This window comes from Delphinus delphis, chromosome 17, assembly GCF_949987515.2.
Source record: "Delphinus delphis chromosome 17, mDelDel1.2, whole genome shotgun sequence".
Classification (NCBI taxonomy): Eukaryota; Metazoa; Chordata; class Mammalia; order Artiodactyla; family Delphinidae; genus Delphinus; species Delphinus delphis.
Window position 1 is genome coordinate 42,191,539 of NC_082699.1, and position 21,296 is coordinate 42,212,834.

The 21,296-nt window shown below is 36.0% G+C and overlaps 1 protein-coding gene across 3 annotated transcripts in view; it reads left to right on the plus strand.

Annotated features, from left to right (window-relative positions):
• The window catches only part of MTDH (metadherin), a 55,150-nt gene that overhangs the window by 13,140 nt on the left and 20,714 nt on the right, over positions 1-21,296 (plus strand). For 2 of the 3 annotated variants that reach the window (XM_059994945.1, XM_059994946.1), the window contains exons 2-6: positions 449-550; positions 13,232-13,316; positions 14,037-14,213; positions 15,613-15,678; positions 17,250-17,486. In XM_059994945.1, the coding sequence (XP_059850928.1) occupies positions 449-550; positions 13,232-13,316; positions 14,037-14,213; positions 15,613-15,678; positions 17,250-17,486 (667 nt within the window). Of the gene's footprint in view, positions 1-448; positions 551-13,231; positions 13,317-14,036; positions 14,214-15,612; positions 15,679-17,249; positions 17,487-20,023; positions 20,114-21,296 lie in introns of all 3 variants that reach the window. The other variant, XM_059994944.1, reaches the window with a different exon arrangement.

A 21,296-nucleotide genomic window follows, 5' to 3' on the forward strand; every position in this document is an offset into this window, starting at 1 on the left:
TAAAATATTTTCTGTCTGGCCCTTTACCAAAAAAAGTTTGTGGACTTTTGAATAGATCAGACCTATCACTTTTATAGATGTAGAAAAAACCTCAAAGATAACGAGTGAAATACTCTGAGATTACACAGCCAATTGGTGGTCAGAGTGCAAAGACAATTTAGTTCTTTTTCCTGCTTCCATTCCACTATTTTTTGTTGGAGGTACTGATGCCTGGGTGAAATCAGAAAATAAATTTGTGGTACAGTTTTGCTTATAAGTTCATTCTTTATTATATTACAAGATGTAGTTCCTAGGGACAATAGTCTTAGATAACACAGCTGTACAAAAATCTTTTTAATTTGGGTCAGGGGTAGAATTTGATTGTTGTATATTCTGTGTCCTGAGTACAAATCTTTGATTTGCTCTGCCAAGCAGTTTGATAACAGAATCCATTATTGTTGCTGTGCAGCCAAACGGACGGACCATCGAAGTGGCTGAGGAAGAGGTCGTCCGAACTCCTCGGAGTGCAGCAGCTAAGCAGCCATTAGAGACACACAAGAAAAATGAAAAGGTCAGTTGGGAGCATGTGAAATTATATGCAAGGCTCTTAATAAAGAGAGTGACATATAAAATGTTACATGTACACCCCCATTTAAGGAAAGCTAAAAATCTGAATTTATCATAGCGATGGATGGGTGGTGGAGGTTTAAGTAAGTTGGTTTTGTTTGTTTGTTTGTTAAGGAGGGATGTATCACCAAGTATTTTAAACATTGCTGTGACATTATTAAGTTTTCATTTTGCCAGGAACAATTTATTCATGACTTGAACATCTTTTATATGAGTAAGGTTCCAGATATGTAACATACCTCTTATTGGAAAACAAAATTGTGATACCTTTGTTAATAGTGCACTTTTGGCATGGAAAGCTTGGCAAAATTGTTCTATGGTATTAAGTGTTAATGTAGATTTCTATTGTGACAGCGACATAATCATCTACTTACTAGATACAATTTGAATTTGTTTAACAAAGGAAAATATTCTGTACTCAGGTCATTATTAAAAGGTTTGGATGTACACTCTTAAGTTTTCAAATAAGACAATCTATTATACCTCGTTAATGGAACATTCCTGGGGTTTTATTCATTTTCCAGTTGCCAGTGTTAGAACCATCCCGTTTTTATTTGACTTAATTTAGTTTGTAAGTAGGCAAAATGTACAAGACTCTGTTAACAGTGGTACCTCCTGCTGTGGGCGAGAGACTTTTTATTTAATTCTTTTTGGTACATTAAAAGTTGCAACCTCCCCCCCCCCTTTTTTTTTAACCCTTGCATGCATAGCTCCTTTTCAGGGAAAACGAACAAAAAACCACAGGTAGGTAAGTGGTTTCTAGGAAACAAGGTGCCACAACTCCAGCCCTGTAGAGTAGTGGTGTGAAGTGGTTGGTACAGTTTCTTAATGCTCATAATTTCAAAATACCACTGAAGAACTGGTGAGATCAATTCTGCCCTGTAACCCGGTGAAATTGGTCTAGGGCCAAGACAGCTGCAGGTAGGATGGCTTAAAATGAAGGATGGTTGTGGGAAAGAATTAAATATATGTCTGACTTTGCCTTTGGCAGAAAAATAAATAGTAAATTACTTTTATTAACAAATAAGCATACAATTTAGGGATTGTGAATTTACACTGTGAATAGTTTATATGCTTAATGTAGATGTATACTTCTCCCATCTAGTGTTTCCTTGTTCCTGGGCTTTCTCTCTACTAGTGAGCATTTTATACTTAACTCCTGCTTCCACTCCCTGAATTATCCTGAAAAATCTGTAGTTGGAATAATTAATCAACTACCATTCATCTCTGATTGATTAATTATATATAGATTGTATGTATCAGGATGTAAAACCATAGTTTAAAGTTTTAAATCATTCTGAAATCTCTTATGCTAGGAAGTAATTATAATGGTTGACATTTGTTAAGTATCTAAAACATGGCAGGCACTGTGCAAGGTGAGGTCTGTGTATATATCGTACATATTTACTTCGTACATAATTATTTAATTATAAGTGAATATATTTACTTATAGTAGGGACAACTTATTGAGCACTTACTGGGTGTACTTTTAAAACTTTATAGAATATTTATACATGTTACTTTAATTATCCTTGCAAGAATGCTGAGGAGTTGGTATCATATCTTACAAATAAGAAACGTGAGGCTTAAGTTACCTAAGCTTTTAAAAGTACAGTCAGTTCTAACCTAGACTAACCTGACTCCAAACCTGACTCCAAAGTCTGTGCTTTTTTACTGCTCTGTATTATTTCTGGTCCTTTCAAAAACTCTTCCAGGCAAATAGCATTAGTCCCATTTACAGATAAGGGCTCTGAAGCATAGAGGGATTGTGTGATTTCTCTAAGTTCATACGTAGTTTCTGAACTGGGATTTGAACCCAGCTCATTCTGATGCCAAAGCCCATGCGCTGTTTAATCACTTGACAGAACCACCTCCTTTCAGTTGCGTTGCTTTTTTAGTGCAAGGCTTCTACCTTTGGTTTGTCGCCTATTTGATTTGACTTTTTGCATAATAATAAATGCTACCACTCACGCTTAATGTTTCTTTTCGCAATCCTACATCTTGAATTTATGCTTTTTAACTTGGTTCAGTCCAGGTGACTCTCATTTCAGTTAACTTTTTATGCTATTGTGCTGTATGCTTTTGTGTGTTTTAAATATGTGGTGGTTTTTTTTAAGACTTCTTACTGTCTTTTTTCGTAAATAAACATCTTACGTCTACTTATGCACCTAAATATATATTATCATGTATTTGTTTTCCTCTCAGAGCCACATTAGGCACTTTAAGAAATACGGTTTGCCCGTAAAGCAGTTGCACTCTATGCAGTGATTTTTTTTTTTTTTTTTTTTTGGCGGTACGCAGGCCTCCCACTGTTGTGGCCTCTCCCGTTGCGGAGCACAGGCTCCGGACGCGCAGGCTCAGCAGCCATGGCTCATGGGCCCAGCCGCTCCATGGCATGTGGGATCCTCCCGGACCGGGGCATGAACTCGTGTCCCCTGCATCGGCAGGCGGACTCTCAACCACTGTGCCACCAGGGAAGCCCATATGCAGTGATATTGAATACCTTGTCCTGTCACTTGAGTAAGCCTTATAGATAAAACTGTCTAAAAACCGTATATGACAAGAGCTATAGATATTGGGTCTGTAAAGCAAGTTAAGCTACCAGGTCCATTTGGATATGAAGGTTAATGCTTCATTGACGCTAGTGTCTAGTAGAGTATACATTGGATCATTAGCCAGGCTGAATGCATTGTGCTATTTGATGATGAAGAGAATAAGGAGAAATGTAAGATGTACTTACCCTCAGAGAGATTACAGTCTAGTTAATGAAAGGCAAGCATAAGATAAGATACCAGGTAACATGCGGCCTTGACTGCCAGGTATTCAGAGAAGTAAGATTATCCTATTTGGGTAGCCAGAAAAGATTGACTTAATTGGACTCTTGAGGATGGGGATGGTATTTCAGTGAGTAGTAGAAGTGGGGAGGCCAATTTTGGCAGGGGAGAGAAACAAATGAATACAGTCAGTCATTGTTCAGCTGAAATAAAACAACATATTCAGACTCAAGGGAAAGCCCTAGACAGGTTTGACTGGTCAGGATGGGGTGGGGTATGATAAAAACTTAGATATGCTCAGCTGGCAGCAACATTTGTGATTAACAAATCAGCATTGCATCTGTGATTGTAAAGGTCTGAATTAAGATAGAAGTGTAAAGATGGTTAGTAAGAAAAATAGCAAAAGCAAAAACGTATAAAATTTGGTCACCATCAGGTTGTTTTAGACAAAGTCAGTGGTGTCCTACTGAAATATTCATTATAAATATTAACAAGTTCTTACATTTTCGTGATGCTACACAGAGTACAAAATGTTCTCACATCTCTTAATCCTAATGCACAGGGAGGAGGGTAGTGTCATTTTTTTTATACAGCTCATTGAAAAGAGTTTAATGAATTGCCCAGGATCACATAGCTAGTAAGTAATGCTCTCTCAATTTCTTTGAGGTAGCAGTTCCCAAAGTATGGTCCGTGGACCCCTGTGAAGGTGTTCCAGGGACCTTTTTGTTGGGTCCCAGAAGACAAAACTGTTTTCAGAATAATTAAGACATTGTTTGTCTTTTCCACTGTGTTAATATTTGCATTAATGGTGCAAAAGCAGTAGTGAGTAAAACTACTGACGCCTTAGTACAAATAAAGGCAGTGACACCAAGCTACTTGTAGTTGAATTCTTTACTGCAATCCACTTACTTGGGGAAAAAAAAATAAAAAAGCTAATTCCACTTAAGAGTATCCTTGATGAATCTGAAAAAATGATCATTATTCATTTTATTAAATCTTGACTTCTGAATACATGCCGTTTAATTATTCTGTATGATGAAATAGGAACTATGCATAAAGTATGCTCTATACTGAAAAACAGTGGTTGCCTTGAGGAAAAACACCTGTGCAGTTGAGTTGCAAGCTGGACTAGCCACTTATTTCTTGTTACTCCATTTTTACTTGAGAGAACAACTGATAGACCATGGTTATTTAGAGTTGGGTATTTGTAGACATTTTCTCAAAAATAATCAAGACAGTTCAAGGAAAACAACTGATAGTACTGTTGCAAATGATAAAATGATTTGTTGCCAAGTGAAAATTAGAAATTTGGAAAATTTGTGTCTACCACCATGAGCTTGACAACATCCCAGAACTTAATGAATTTCTGATGAGATCAGCAGTGATGTTAACAAATGTGTTGGGTTTTTTTTAATATTGTATATAATGGATCGGGGTTTTTTGTTTCTTTGTTTGTTTTTATCTGTTTGGTTGCACCAGGTCTTAGTTGCAGCAGGCGGGCTCCTTAGTTGCAGCTCAAGGGCTCCTTAGTGGCAGCTCGCCGGCTCCTTAGTTGTGGCATGAGAAATCTTAGTTGGGGCATGCATGTGGGATCTAGTTCCCTGACCAGGGATCGAACCCAGGCCCCCTGCATTGGGAGCGCACAGTCTTAACCACTGGGAGACCACCAGGGAAGTCCCCAGAATGTTTTTTGTTTTGGGGGTTTTTTTAATAAATTTTATTTATTTATGTATATATGTATGTATTGGCCACGTTGGATCTTCCTTGCTGCGCGCGGGCTTTCTCTAGTTGTGGCGAGCAGGGGCTACTCTTCGTTGTGGTGCGCAGGCTTCTCATTGAGGTGGCTTCTTTTGTTGCGGAGCACACGCTCTAGGCGCGCAGGCTTCAGTAGTTGTGACGCGGCAGGCTCAGTAGTTGTGGCTCATGGGCTCTAGAGCGCAGGCTCAGTAGTTGTGGTGCACGGGCTTAGTTGCTCCCCGGCATGTGGGATCTTCCCGGACCAGGGCTCGAACCTGTGTCTCCTGCATTGGCAGGCAGATTCTTAACCACTGTGCCATCAGGGAAGCCCCCCAGAATGTTTTTTAACCTTTTGGAAGATGTATGTAACTCAGTGAATCAGTATTTTCCAAATGCTCAATGCTTACATGTTACAAAAGTAGACAAGTATAAAAGATTCATTTAAGGTGCAAGGTAGACCAATGGATTTTAATGTAGTAAAGTATAGAAAGCTCATTGATGTAGTTTCAGATTCCACATTTGCAACAATTTTTAAGAAACTACCACTTGACAAGTTTTAATGTAATATTTTTTCCTTCCTCTACCTAAAATCCTTCATGATTTCCCGTTGTTATTACTCGACAATCTTGAACATAATCCAATGGCACTGTGGCTCAAGTCTCTTTTCTTACTGCTTACCTTCTCTAAGCTCCAGACACTTTGGTTTTCTTTCTTTTCCTTTTTTTTTGAAATTTAGTTTATTTATTTTATTATTTTTGGCTGTGTTGGGTCTTTTCCTGCAGGTTTTCTCTAGTTGTGGCGTGCGGGCTTCTCATTGCGGTGGCTTCTCTTGTTGCGGAGCACAGGCTCTAGGCATGCAGGCTTCAGTAGTTGTGGCACATGGGCTCAGTAGTTGTGGCACATGGGCTCAGTAGTTGTGGCTTGCAGGCTGAGTAGTTATGGTGCACAGGCTTAGTTGTTTCACGGCATGTGGGATCTTAGTTCCCCGACCAGGGATCGAACCTGCGTCCTCTGCACTGGAAGGCAGATTCTTAACCGCTGGACCGCCAGGGAAGTCCCCTCAATACCTTTTAAGAGTAGAAAAGAGTATCCTATGACCAAGAAGTTTGAGTGATTAGTGTTTAGAAGACCAAAGACAAAATTATTCTGAGGCAGCATAGATTTTATACAGGCATAAACTGTAGCAGTTAGCAAAATAGAGAAAAACCTGCATGCTCAGGGAGCTTACATACATTTGTTTTATGTTCCATAATACATCTTAGAAACTGTAGTTTCAAACCAGGGATTGGCAAGCCATGATCAGGTTCTCTGCCTATTGTTGAAAGTTTTATTGGAACACAGACACACTTATTCATTTGTTTATTGTCTGTGGCTGCTTTTGCAATACAACAGCAAAGTTCAGAGGCCTTATAGTTTACAAAGCCTAAAATATTTACTATCTGGTCCCTTTTTTTGCTGAACCCCTGTTTTAAACTCCTGATACAGTCTTTTGGTTTCATTAAAATGTTTCATTATCTGGAGTGCTTTAATATCATCTGATTCTCTAGGTCTTGGACTCTTGACCTTCCAGGCTCCCTTGTGCCGCAGTCTATAGCTTTGTGATTTCTTGGGTTTCACCCAAGGAATTAGTTTTCAAGAACTTCTTTAAGGCAAACCAAGTGGTTTTTTAAATAAAAGTGGGAATATCTTACCAGAGAAGCCTCATTTCTGCCCATAGACTTTTCTGTCTAAACACCTAATGAATAGTGGAACTGAGACCAGGACTAGGACTTCTGCCTTAACGCATCATTTTTCCATGATACCTGCTTGTATAGTGGCAAGAGGGGATCAAAAGTGAAATATGGTGAATTTGTATTTTATAATGCTATGATTGAAGTGAGAATGGAAGTGGAATCTCCAAGTGGAATTAGTTTAGGCTATTGGAAATGTGAGAACCAAATCTGGGAAAGAGTTCAGGGCTAGATAAAAGAAGTTCTTAAGAAAGGTTTCTTGTAAATTTTTTAAGATTATGAGTTGATAACCATGCTGTTTATGCAGTGTTCCATAACTTATGAGCTCACACCAAACATATTTAAATAATTTAATGGCTTGGATGATGAATCAAGTATACAAATGTAATAGCTCAAAGATTTTATTTGGGGGGAGAGTGAGAGTTGGGAAGACAGGGCTATATGTAATGCAGTCTAATTTTAGGTTCTTTCATTGATTAACAAAATATTAATGGAATACCTTCTATATGCAGGATATACTATTCTAAGCACAAGGAATATAATGGTTGATAAAACAGGATAAAATGATTGATAAAAGAGTCACTATTCTTATGAAGTTTAGTGGGGAAAACAACTAAAAACAAGCAAGTATAGTCTCTAAAGTCAGGTGGTGTTAAACGCTGTGAAAGAAAATAACTAACCAGGGTGAGGAGAAAGAGGTAAAGTGCTCATTGTGGGCACTTCCTCGCACCTGCATCTCTACTCCTTACTTCCATTCAAAAAAAATGTATCAGAGTAGTAGTGAGTGGAGAGATGCTGAGTCTAGTTTAAATCATACCTCCTCCCCAAAATGGGGGAAATCAGTTGCAAGCCTGTCTACTTTTTAAAAGGTTTGTAATACTTTTCATAATTAATCTCATCCTAATATTGTGTCACCAAGGTACTAAGATTAAGTAAACTGCTAGTTCAGACAGAGTAGAGAAATGGAATTCGTATGCCTCTTGGACCATTCATCCTTTGCCATTTAACCATGCCCAACTCATCTGTATGTTTGAGACAAGTGAGAAAAATAAATAGTGCCAAAATGTGGAGCAGTATAAAATTAGGGACTTGCCACATTTAGGCAGGAAGTGGATGAAATTGATCCTAAAGCAATGGTTTTCAGACTTTTTCAAGTGGCAATTGCTAAAACTTTTCAAAATAAATTTCACTGACAACTTTTAATTTTGTCAAGTACACTTTTATTTTTGTTTATTTTCTTGGCTGCACCTCCTGGCATGTGGGATCTTAGTTCCCTGACCAGAGATCGAACTCACACCCCCTGCAGTGGAAGCGCGGAGTCTTAACCACTGGACTGCCAGGGAAATCCCATCAAGTACATTTTTTTTTAATTTGTTTATTTTTTTTGCTGATGTTTTTAAAATTAATTTTTATTGGAGTATGGTTGCTTTACAATGTTGTGTTAGTTTCTGCTGTACAACAAAGTGAATCAGTTATACGTACATGTATATGTATATGTGTATGTGTACGTATACATGTACGCATCCATTCTTTTTTAGATTTTCTTCCCATTTAGGTCACCACAGATCACTGAGTAGGGTTCCCTGTGCTAAACAGTAGGTTCTCATTAGTTATCTATTTTATACAATAGTAGTGTGTATATGTGAATCCCAGTCTCCCAGTTTGTCCCACCCCCACCCCCCTTGGTAACTGTAAGTTTGTTCTCCACATCTGTGACTCTGCTTTACCAATAAGTTCATCTGTACCATTTTTCTAGATTCCACATATAAGTGATATTATACAAGTACATTTTTAAAACCACTGTCACCATTACAAAAAGAAAGGAATTTTGACACAATGGAAGAAGAACAAAAATCTCGGAAAAAAGATTTTGCTGTGAGTTAATGAAAAACCTTATACACCAGCCACTAGTCAGCAGACCAGAGCACTCTAGTATCCATTTCTAACCTTTAGAAAATACTCAGCATTCCTCTTTTTCATGCTCTGTTTACTTTATCACTCCTGACATTACCAGCAGAGACTTTAGATGATTACAGAGCTGTAAGTATTAGAGAGGTCAGTTCCCCCAAATTTTAAGGACTAGTACTTTCCAGATTAGAGCATTAATAAATTGAATAAGGATTACATTCAGAACCTGGCAATTTACCTTGTGTGTAAATGGCTAATTGCAAAATAAAGTATCATTTAACTAAAAATTTGTACAGTATTCCTCTTCTGATAGTTTTGTTGCAATGCAAATATTAGATTATACTCCCTAAGTTAATCTTTTCAGCATTAATTGGGCACTGTTCTGCCTTGCTTTATACTTTGCAGTTCTTGAAAATAGCAGTATCTGTTAAGAGAGCAGTTAGCCATTTGAATAGATCTGCTTTTGTTGTCAAGGTATACCTTTTGCCACTCTAATACATGATAACACTTATTTGGGTATTGTCTAATATTACGGAGTGTTCGTTTATGTTAAGATTAAAAGATGAGCTTGATTATGGAAGTTATTTTTGTGTGTTTTCTTTGATAACCAGTTCATTTTTTTTTATATTTAAGTTCTGTGAATTTGAGAGCAAATTACTCACAGTCTTAGAACTACTTTAGCATGTGCTTTAAAGACTGTACTCTCCAAATTGGAATACATAAGAAGATCCATTGGGATGAAGGAAGAAAATATTAGGCTTTCTGTTTATACTATTTTTTATCAAAATATTAAGCTTTACTCATGTTTTATATATAGTCATTGGCATTCTTATTTAGGATGTTAAAAGGTATTAATTAATTAATTGGGGAGAGGAAGATGACAGAGATAAAGCAAATGGGGTGGAACTTGAGCTGGGTTAAGAAAAAATAATGCACATCATTTTAGGCATTGGACATCAGTAGAGGGAGGGAGGGGGTACACGGTAAAGGGTACAAGGAAAGTCACCCTAAGCACCCAGGCTACCGTACTTTATTTTGAGAGAGAATTCATGGTCAGTAACGTTTGGGCAAAGACAAGAATATTTAGAGATGACAGTCGTGTTGGAACCAAATGATTGTATATGTGAATAAAAGAATATACAGTTGAGATTAATTTGTGGAAGACCTGTATCATATGAGGAAGTTATTAGACTTTATAGATGGTAGAAAATGGTAGGGAGTTTTTAAATGGGAATGTAAATTAATTGGACTGGTATAGATATGTTGGGAGATGAGCAATGGGAGGGAAGCCCTTGAAGATAAGAATTTCTCCTAATGTCTCATTTACATGTCTGTTTCTCCTATTAGATTAGTATAGTACACTTTCTATAAGTAGAAAGTTTTATTTAGTTCTGTATACTGAGTTCCTAAAACAATGTCTGACACATAGTAGGTATTTAATAAATCTTGATTGTATGAAGACCATTCAGGAGAGGCTAGTTTAGTAATCCACCCAGCTCCATAGTGAAGCCTGACAACAATGGGGGGAAGGACTATGGGTAACAGGAAGGCAGAACTTACGTTCTCAGTTTTCCTTCAACTGTTAGCTGTAATGGAGCTGATCAGAAGTAAGACATTCACCTCAGTAGGATGGCTGGGTCAATTAGTAGTGTGTATACATATTTACTTTATAGCTTTTTTTTTTTTTTTTTTTTTTTTTTTTTTTTTTTTTGCGGTACACAGGCCTCTCACTGTTGTGGACTCTCCCGTTGCGGAGCACAGGCTCCGGACGCGCAGGCTCAGCGGCCATGGCTCACGGGCCCAGCCGCTCCGCGGCATGTGGGATCTTCCCGGACTGGGGCACGAACCCACATCCCCTGCATCGGCAGGCAGACTCTCAACCACTAAACCACCAGGGAAGCCCACTTTAAAGCTTTTAATAGTATATTATGTTACGAAGTCTCATCTGAGTGAGAGGTTACTTTTAAAGTGAGGTTACTTTTAAAGGTAATAGTATAAAATCAAACAAGATGGAAGCCTAAATCAAGATAATTTCCCTTACTTTTCTGCAGATTTTAGTTTAATGACAAATCACAGTATATTTCAGTGTGAATGTAATTCCTGTCCTTTTTCCATAGCTTCCCTCTTTTAAAAAAAAAAAGCTGATTTATGCATGTGGCTTTGTAGTCAGCAGTCTGCTTTCACATCTTATTTAATCCTTAAAAGAACCTTATGTGAAGTTAGTAGGAGTTTTTGTCCCATATGACAGTTGGGGAAAAGGATTTAGAGTGATTCAACCCTAAATCACATAGCTAATACATGATTGAATTTATATTTGGCATTATATGTAGAGAGTCAGAAAGGAAAGTATTTGTGAGGCAAGGCTCTGGAGTCAGAACTGGATTTTAGTCTTGGTTTCAACACTTAACCCTATGTCTTAGGCAAGTTATATAATCTCTTTATGGCCTCAGGTTTCCTTATCTGTAAGGCGGGGGGTACTTACTTTAGTTTCTGTAGGTGTGACTGTCCAATATAGTAGCTGTTTGCCACGTGTGGCTATTTAGCATTCTTTTTCGTACTGTCTTATTAATAGTTTTAATATTGATTACATTTTGAAATGATAGTATTTTGGATGCGTTGGGTGAAATATAAAAATTAATGTTACATATTTTAACTTTTTAATATCTGCTAGAAAAATTTTAATTACATACGTGGCTTGGGTTATATTTCTGTTGGACAGTACTACTCTAGACCAGGGGTTGGCAAACTCTGACCCCCAAATTCAGCCAGATTCCTATTTTTAGAAATGCAGTTTTACTGGAACACAGTCACACCCATTTAATTATATATGGTATATGACTACTTTAATGTTACAGCAGCAGAATTATTTGGTTGCTACATATAGAACCATACGGCCTGCAAAGCCTAAAATATTTACTGTTTTATCCTTTAGAGAAAAAGTTTGCTGGGAATTCCCTGGCGGTTCAGTAGTTAGGACTCTGCGCTTTCCCTGCCAAGGATGTGGGTTCAATCCCTGGTTGGGGAACTGAGATTCTCACAAGCCACATGGCCAAAAAAAAGAAAGAAAAAGAAAAAGGTTGCTGACCCTTGCTCTAGATTGTAACTGATAGATGCTCAGTGTGTTACATCTTTACTTAAGAGTGGATATGAGATACAGAAAGTAGATTAGTGGTGGGTGCCAGTGGGGAAAAGGTAGTAGGGAGTGACTGCTAATGGGTCCCAGGTTTCTTTTTAGGGATGATGAAAATGTTCTGGAATTAGATACCAGTGATAGTTGTGCAACTTCGAAGATACTGAAAACCGCTGAACTACACTGAAAAAGATATCTCAATTTTTTTTAAGTGGCTATGAGCCTGGTTTGGTAGAAGTAATAAACCAGTACCTTAAACATGATACATGTTAATGATAATGAGAACATGCAAAGAAACAGATGCATATCAACTATGGGGAACGTAAGAAAACATTTTAATAGTTTTTATGTATTCCCATGCCACTTGAGAATATTTGCAAGTAGTTTCTTGATAAGAAGCAATTAGCTATCATTTATTGCTTACTCAAACTGTCAGTTACTGCTTACCCTATTTCTTTTTAGTTGTAAACTTAACTTTAAGATAGTGCACAATAATACATACATAGCCAATCTCGGTAAATAGTTAAATGAGTGAATACGAAGTATAAATAAAATCTATATTTTTAAATATTAGTTCTCTTTTGGAAACACTTATCTAAATATAGAAATCATGGCTTCATGAAGTTTTTAGTAACCTTTTGAGAGGAGAAAATATTAGCAAAGGGAATTGGAAAGCCATTCCAAAAATGTCCATATCTTGTGTATGTGTAGGTGTTTTTTCTTTAATGAATTACTACACATCTACCATATACAAATCTTAGGTATTTTCACACTGCTTGGAAACTGACAAAATATTACCTATTTTGTACAGTTGACTCATTAATTTGTTATACGAAGAGTATGCCAACAATCTGCTTTACGAAATCAAGAAACCAATAATCAAGTACATCATTTTCCTTCTGACCACTAGCAATAGGTTTTCGTTTTATTGCTCTGAAAACATCATGTTATAGTACCTTATTTATGATGTAAGTTAGGATAGCATGATGTCTAAGGGCACAGACTTTGGAGCCAGATAGACCTATTTCCTAATTTATTAACTTAATGCAACCCAGACAGCCTATTTAACATCTCTAAGTCTTTGTTTCCTAATCTCTAAAATGGGAATAATACCTTTCTAGTGAGCTTTTTTTAAGGAATAAAGAATTGAATGTAACGTACTTATATAGTAACCACTGAATAAATGGTAACCTCATACTATTATTGCCATTTAATACGTTAAGTTTTTTAATCAAACATTAAATTTTTTTGGTTGTCAGCATCATACATTTTATTATGTATTTTACTGACTCCTACCTTTTCAAAAACATAATGAAATATTAAGTAACATTCTATTTTACTTTCAGTCAAAGAAAAATAAGAAGAAATCAAAGTCAGATGCTAAAGCAGTGCAAAACAGTTCACGCCATGATGGAAAGGAAGTTGATGAAGGTACTTGAGCAAGTGAAAGGACTGTAGAAAAATTTTTAATCCTTTTTTACCAAGGTGCATTACATAAAAGCTGCATTTGTTTCGCTTAATCTTTTATCTGGCTCTTCTTTTTAATAACTATAGATTTTAATGTACACATCTGTGACATTGTTAGGAGACACGTTTTTCCCCTAAATTATTTAAGTATCTAACAATGCTTTCCTTGAAGGGAACTGCCTTGAAATTTAAGGTCTAGCCCAATATCTTGAGCAATTTAAAAGCCGTTCATTTTGTCTTTGTTTCCTAGAAACGTGGTTTGGTTTTTTTCCCATTGTTCTTAAATATACCATCCCTAGAAGGCTGGGTGCGAAATTCTTAAGTAAGCCATTTATTGTCCTCACCTAATAAACCCATTTATTAGTACGTATATATAACAGTCCCCTACTAGTACTATCCAGCAAGATAAAAAATATGCACGATAACTTACATCAATTTTTTCTAAACCATAGATGACAGATCTAATAAAAATTACCAGAATAAATAATGGCAGTTAGCTGCCTAGAACAGCGAGATTAGAATAAATTCATAGGATAAATTAGTATAATCAGCACTCTTGGTTTTTAGTTTAATATCTAAATTTATCATGATACTTCAGATGCCCCACCATGTTTTCCCCCCAAAACTACAACTTTTTTGTCTTCCCCTTACTGAATAACGTTTTTTTTTCTGGGGCTATGTCAGGAGCCTGGGAAACTAAAATTAGTCACAGAGAGAAACGACAGCAGCGTAAACGTGATAAGGTGCAGTCTGATTCTGGTTCATTGGATTCAACTATCCCTGGGATAGAAAATACCATCACAGTTACCACCGAGCAAGTTACAACTGCATCATTTCCTGTTGGTTCCAAGAAGAATAAAGGTATATTAGTGGAACATAAGAGTGATACATCAAATCCAACTCCTTTTAATCAGATGTACAAAATATCATTACGTCAAAATCTGGCTATTTTAAACTGCTTACATCATTGTGCTGATATACCCTTCTTCGTGAGAGTACTGTGGACCACGTATTGGTTTACCTGATACCAGCAGTGTTACTTGTCACATACTGCCTAATGAATGGCCTGTTAAATTAAAATTGCCTTTCTGCCTTGTCACATGAGAGAATGATTGCTGCTTTTTTCTCACGTGTATTGCTTTGCCCCAACTCCCTAACATCTCCATTTCTTATAGTGGACATTCATTAAATGAAATGACTTGTCACCATTCTTTTCATTCCAAGATGAAACAAGCATGTTCTGGATAATACAGGTTCTATCTGGATTTCTTAGCACCCCAACTTTTTGAGAATGCTGTAGGTGTTTGATAAAGCTAGACTGGAACTGCAAACATTATTGAGCTAATGTTCTTCCCAAGTATTTCACATGTTCAAACTATCCAATACTGATGGCTTCTTGATAGTTCTTACATTGCCATCACTTTTACCCTGGAGACATCAGTCTACAGAGTGATGCTGTTCATCTTGCTTCAGGCATTGACTTTTCTTCCTTCACCTTTTCATTAATTGCCAGCACCTCCCACTTGTCTCCAAACCTCTGTCTTAGCCTTGGTGTCTTTTACTTTTTTGCTTGATGATTTGGTGGAATTTATTGCTGTGGTACAGCAGTGACTTCTGCTTATCCATTTTCACTGTCACATATTAGCCATGCTGTAGTGTTTCTGTTGGTGACTACTTTTCACTGTCTTGTGCATGCCTTCCTTGCTAGCACAATCCTATGTCATGCTGGGTTTTTGATACCTTGTGATCATTATGCTTTTCAGTGTCAGAGAAATAGTATCTTTGTTATAACATGTAGTCTTACCGCTTGCCATATTTCCTAAGTCCTGCTCCAAATATTGGCAAAATTCTTCTAAGTTGATGTGTTTGCTTCCAGGATTGTTGAAAAGGCACCTAGCTGGTATTGCTGAGAGGTGGCAAAGTTGAATCCAATTACAGAGCCCAGTTCTTCAATTCCTACTTTAAAGAATCTTGATAACCATTATAGAACAGGAGACTCTATATATACTTGGGCAATTTTCCAGGTCCTTTTTTGGCATTTTAGTTGACTAAGAATATGATAACTAGAGAGCTCAAATCCTTAAGGACATGTGAAATATGCTGTGAGTAAAAAGTGGCTCTTTTCTAGTGTAAGACTTTAGTACTTAAAGGAGCAATTTATGATAAATAATTAGTAAAAATTAATTTGTATGTTACTCCTAACTTAATGTGCATAGTGGCCTATTTAGTATTAAATAAATTTTATTTCTATTTCAACCAGGTGATTCTCATCTAAATGTTCAAGTTAGCAACTTTAAGTCTGGAAAAGGAGATTCTACACTTCAGGGTGAGAGAAATTACATGTAACTTAAATTGAAGGCCCATCAAGATAGAAACTTATATGTATGTCTCTTTCCTCACATGAATGACACAGAAAGAAAAAAAAAGGCTTAGAAATGATTTTAATTACTAAAGTAACATAATCACAGTTCAGAGGTTTTAGAAAATAGATAAACAGAAAAATCACTCCCACTTCTAACAGTCTTTGGTATATTCTAGTTGTTTCTCCCTCTCCCCTATATGTAAAAACATTCTTTAATAGTTATGCAATTAATAGTTAATAGTTTATATGCAATTTTGATTCTTGCTTGCATTGTTTAAGCTAATAGAGAAAAAGATTTTTTTTTTTCCGGACTTGGGTTTGATATAGGCATATATGAGATAAAAGACTTTACCCCTGAAATTAGATAAGAAGCCTTAATACCTATAATCTTCTAAACTGCTTCCTGAACAGTATCACATATTTCATAATAAATGGACTATAGTATAGAGTTATGCAGTACTTCACAAATAGAAAATATATTTTATTTACTAGTTTATGATAAAGATTGAATTAAGTAGAGAATGATACACCTTTCCTAAAAACTAAAGTGTAGTAAAACGTAAATTCACAAATGAAGAAGCACCTTCTCGTTTCAGGCTTGTTCTTAACACTGTCAGCTTCCTTCATTCTCATGGTTCTCAATCCTGGCTACACATTACAGCCATCTAGGAAGCTTAGAGAACCACACACGTATATAAAAAGAAACATGTACTTACATACACACACCTATGTGTATTTGTGTGTGTGTGTATATATATACACCACACAGATAATACATACACATGTGTACATATACCTGCATATAAATGTATACACACAAACATAATGATGTCTGGACTCTATCCCTAGAGATTCTGATTTTGATTGGTTTGGGCTGAGGCTCCAGTGTCTACTTTTAAGAAATTTTTCATTTCTTTCAAGGCTTTTTTTTTTTTTTTTCCACGGGCCTAGCCGCTCAGCGGCATGTGGGATCTTCCCGGACCAGGGCACGAACCCGTGTCCCCTACATCAGCAGGCAGACTCTCAACCACTGCACCACCAGGGAAGCCCAAGAAATTTTTCATTTGATTTTAATGTGCAGCCAGGTTTTAGAATCACTGCCTTATACTATATATATATATGTGTGTATGTATGTATATATATATATATATATATATATTTATATATATTTTTAAGGAAAGCGCATGTAACTAAGAAGAAGTCTTTATGTTCTTAGTGGGTGAGTATTCTGAGTATACCAGAATATGTGTTTTCTTCTTTGCTCTGTTTTACTTCTTTTGAGCAAGTTAGTCTGCTTTTGAAAACATAATTAGTATATATATTAAGTTCAGACATACTCGTAGTTTTTAAATTAGCAGTCATCCATGGTGGTCATGTCACTTTTTAAATTCTTCATTTTATCTTTAAAGCTTGAGCTATTTAGAGGATAAATAAAAATATAAATATAAATCAAGCAATTATAGAAACTTGAAAATATCCCAGTTTTAACAGGGAGTCATGTATCCATTTTTAATCTTTATTTTCTTTTCTTTAAGTTTCTTCAGGATTGAATGAAAACCTCACTGTAAATGGAGGAGGCTGGAATGAAAAGTCTGTAAAACTCTCCTCACAGATCAGTGCAGGTGAGGAGAAGTGGAACTCTGTTTCACCTCCTTCTGCAGGCAAGAGGAAAACTGAACCATCTGCTTGGGGTCAAGACGGTGGAGATGCTAATGCAAATGGAAAAGACTGGGGAAGGAGTTGGAGTGACCGATCAATATTTTCTGGCATTGGTAAGAACTGTTAGAAAATTTTAAGTTTGTTTAAAATGCCTATCTGGTACATTTAAAATTTTCCAAGAATGAAAAACAGATCCATTAGTAGAAAAATTAGTCATGCTATACAGAAAGAATATAGATTAACTCATCTCACATCCTTCACATGGAGCAAAATGGGAACTAAATAAGTGAATAATAGCATTTATTATTTACTCTTTATTTAATTATTTCACTTGCTTTTATCACATTTGATTATCAGTTTAGCTAACTGATATAATTGTGTATTTTTAGTGATGTAATAAGAGTAATGTGTAAGCAGACTTTTTGACTGATTTCAACAGTTCTACTATTGAGTTTAAATAAAAGTAGTAAATGGAGATACAGTTTATAGCGTCAATTTATATACTATTTTACAGTCTACAAAATGCCTATTTGTAATTAATTTTTCCCCTGGATTCTAAAGATAAAGACTAGTAGTGAGAAGCTTATTTCTGTTGAGAGCCATCGAGTTAAAAGCAACTTAATTTCAGGTGTGTTTGTGTGTGCATGTGTTATAGAAAAGAAATCCATATTTAATATGGAAAACTGCAAAAAGAGAAGGAAAAACCCACTGTTATACATTACCCAGTGACAACCATATATTTCCTTATGGTCCTTTTTTTTTTTTCTTTCCTGTGTACAATTCTGTGGGTTTCATTTTGGTTTTTTTACACAATCCAAATCATACATGCATTTTTGTGTTCCTCCTCCCTCACTTAATATTGTGCCTCAAACATTTTCTTTACTTTCTGTATTTTATTTAATGACCATGTGATACATTGTATAAACATAGCATAAACTATTTCACTATTCCCATATTATCGGAGAAATAACTTCTTTTTTTAAAGAAATGTAAATGACGTTGCATTGAATATATTTGTTTGGGGGTTATTTCTTTAGGATAGATTCTTGGAAGTGATATTATTGGATTAAAGGAAATATGAATGTTTACTCTACGACATGTTGTCAAAGTATTTTCTAGGAGAATTCTAATTTATCCTGTCAGCATCAGTATGAGTGCCATTTATCATATGCTTACCAAGGTTGAGTATTCTTATTTTTTTAATCTTTTCTAATTTGATAAGGAAAAAATACATAGATTGTTTTGGTTAACTTTTTAAAATCACTAATGAGGTTGAGTGTTTTTCACAACTTTGTTGATCATTTCTGTTTCTTTTGTAAATTGTCTGTTCATGTTCTTTGCCCATTTGTGTAATGGCCTCTGTTTTTTGTGCTTTAAGTTGTAATTCCTTGTGCATTAAACATATAATCCTTTCTGTTGTCCTTGTTGCAGATATGTTTTGCTTGGTTTATTTTAGTTTGGGGGAGCAATAGACATTACAGAGTTTTTAGTGTTTAAGTAGAAAGAACTGTTTCTTTGCATGTTACTTGCTTTTCCCATCACTTGTAAGCTTAGAAAAACTCATGTTGACTAACATCCCTAAGAAGCAGACTCTATATCATTTGCTAATATTGTTCTTCAGCTTGTCCTCCCCTCTTCCCCTGCAATGTCCAGAAATTGTGTAGAAATATCAAGATTTGTTTGGAAGAAGAGACAATCCCTAAATTCCTAGCCTCGTTTTCAGCAGTAATAAAAGCATAAATTTCTATGCTAATAAAGCATCCTTTCACACTTAATAAAAGAAATGGTCAAATTTTATCAAGTAATCTTAAGAACAATGACCTTTTGAGATATTTGCAATTTACTTACAAAACCTATGTAGCATTTTCATAATTAGTACATAAATTAGTTGGTAGTACTTGCTTAATGTTGCTGTAGACAAACTTAAGCAGCAGATTAGAGTTCCTGCTTAGATGGACTAGGACCTTTATTGAAATTGAAAGGGAACTATATTAAATGAGGTTTGCAGTGAGTTGCTGAGAAGAGACAGATGTGACTTGTCTCATGGATGTATATATGTTCCTTAAAATACTCATACGTAAGTAGGCAATTGCTTTAAAATGTTGAGAAGATATCATGGTGTAGTGGAATGAGCTTGTTCCTAGTTCAGACAGACCTATTTGGGATGAATCCCTATTTTTCCACATACAAGCTTTTATGGATATTAGGCTAGTTATTTAACCTGTGTGAATCCCATATTCAAGTAGTTGTAAGGATTGGCTATAATGAGTGTGAAGTACCAAGTTTCAGTGCCTCATCCAAACTAGTAGCTTAATTGTGGTAGATGATCGTGTAGCTTGCTGTAGCAGAGAAAGAACATGGGCTTGGAAAGTAGGTTTAAGTTCCAGTCATGGCTCGGGTGTTTTCTGTCAGCAGGTCACTTAACTGCTCTGAAACTTTGCCTAGCAGGGCTGCCCTAAGGATTAGAAGTAGTTGGTGTAAAGAGCCCAGTACATAATAGACATTCAATAAATGGTAGCTATTGCCATATTAGGTGGTTCTGATTTCTAAGGGTATCTTTAAATATTATTATCATAGTTATAAATCTGTACGTATCTTTCAAGTTTCATTGCAAATTGAAGGTTCCAAGTGACGTTCTTTATTTTAACAGCTGCTTGGTCTAGTGTGGATAGGGGAATGAATACCTCTGAACAGAATTCTGCTTCTTTTGCATCTCTCACACTTAACTCTGCTGTTTCTGGTATGTGAAAACAGTCTTTCATTTAGTTAACAAAAAAATTTTCTGTTTAACTTTAGCACTTGCTATTTGAAAAAAATAATCAGAGTCAAGTACTGCTATCCACATAAATTATAGATATACAGTATAAAGTAGCAGAGGCCTTAATAAAGAAAGACCTAAATTCTTACCTGCAGGTGGCTTAGTTCCTTTCTGTGGTGGAGATCAGAAGATTTTGTGGCCTAACTTAACTGAAAGTGTGTTGGCACACAGACGAATGCAAATAGAAGGCCTTCCCTTCAAGGTCATGACACTCTTCTGTTACTAGTTTACCCCTACCATAATTCTACTTGCAGTTTGGCATTTTATTTCTATCTGCCCTTATTCATCATGAGTTTATAGCTTTCGGGTTATGTGGACCCTCTGAGTATCTGTTGAGTTAGAAAATTCATTATTACTACTAAACTACTATAATTCAGCATTACTTACATGGATATGCCTTTTATTAATAATATAAATGCTATATATACTTAACAAATACTACATAAACATGGGACACATTTAGTTTTGTAATGTTTAGTTCACGTTAGAATTCATGGACCCAGTACTAATCTTGTAGTTCCACAGTGTCTGGAGTCACCTAGTCTAGAATAGAGGTCAGCAAACTTCTTCTGTAAAGGGCCCAATAGCAAATATTTTAGGCTTTGTGGGCCATACCGTCTTCTGTTGCAACTACTTAATTCTGCCATTGTAGCAGTAAAGCAGCTAGAGGCAATACATAAACCAAATGAGTGTGTCTGGTTCTGAAATATTGTTCTTTTGATTTTTTTTTCAACCATTTAAAAATATAAAAACTGTTCTTGGTTCATGGGCCATACAAAAAAGGGATGGTTAGATCTGGCCTATGAGTTGTAGTTTGCCAACCCTTGGTCTCATAGGCTACATTTTAGTTCCAGAGGTACAAGTTAATTTCTTCCTTCATTTGGTGACTTTGTACAACACAGATGCTATTCTATTCATATATTCAGAGAAAGCTGCTAAAGAAATAGCAACAGTGTTACTGTAGTCTTTCTAAGCAGCTAATGTGCTATTTATATATGAATTTTATAGGGTTACTCCATTTGTCAAAATTTATATTTAAAATATATAACTGTTTTGAGTATATTTCAAGCATATTAGTGGAAGGCTAGTAAGATCATCTATAACC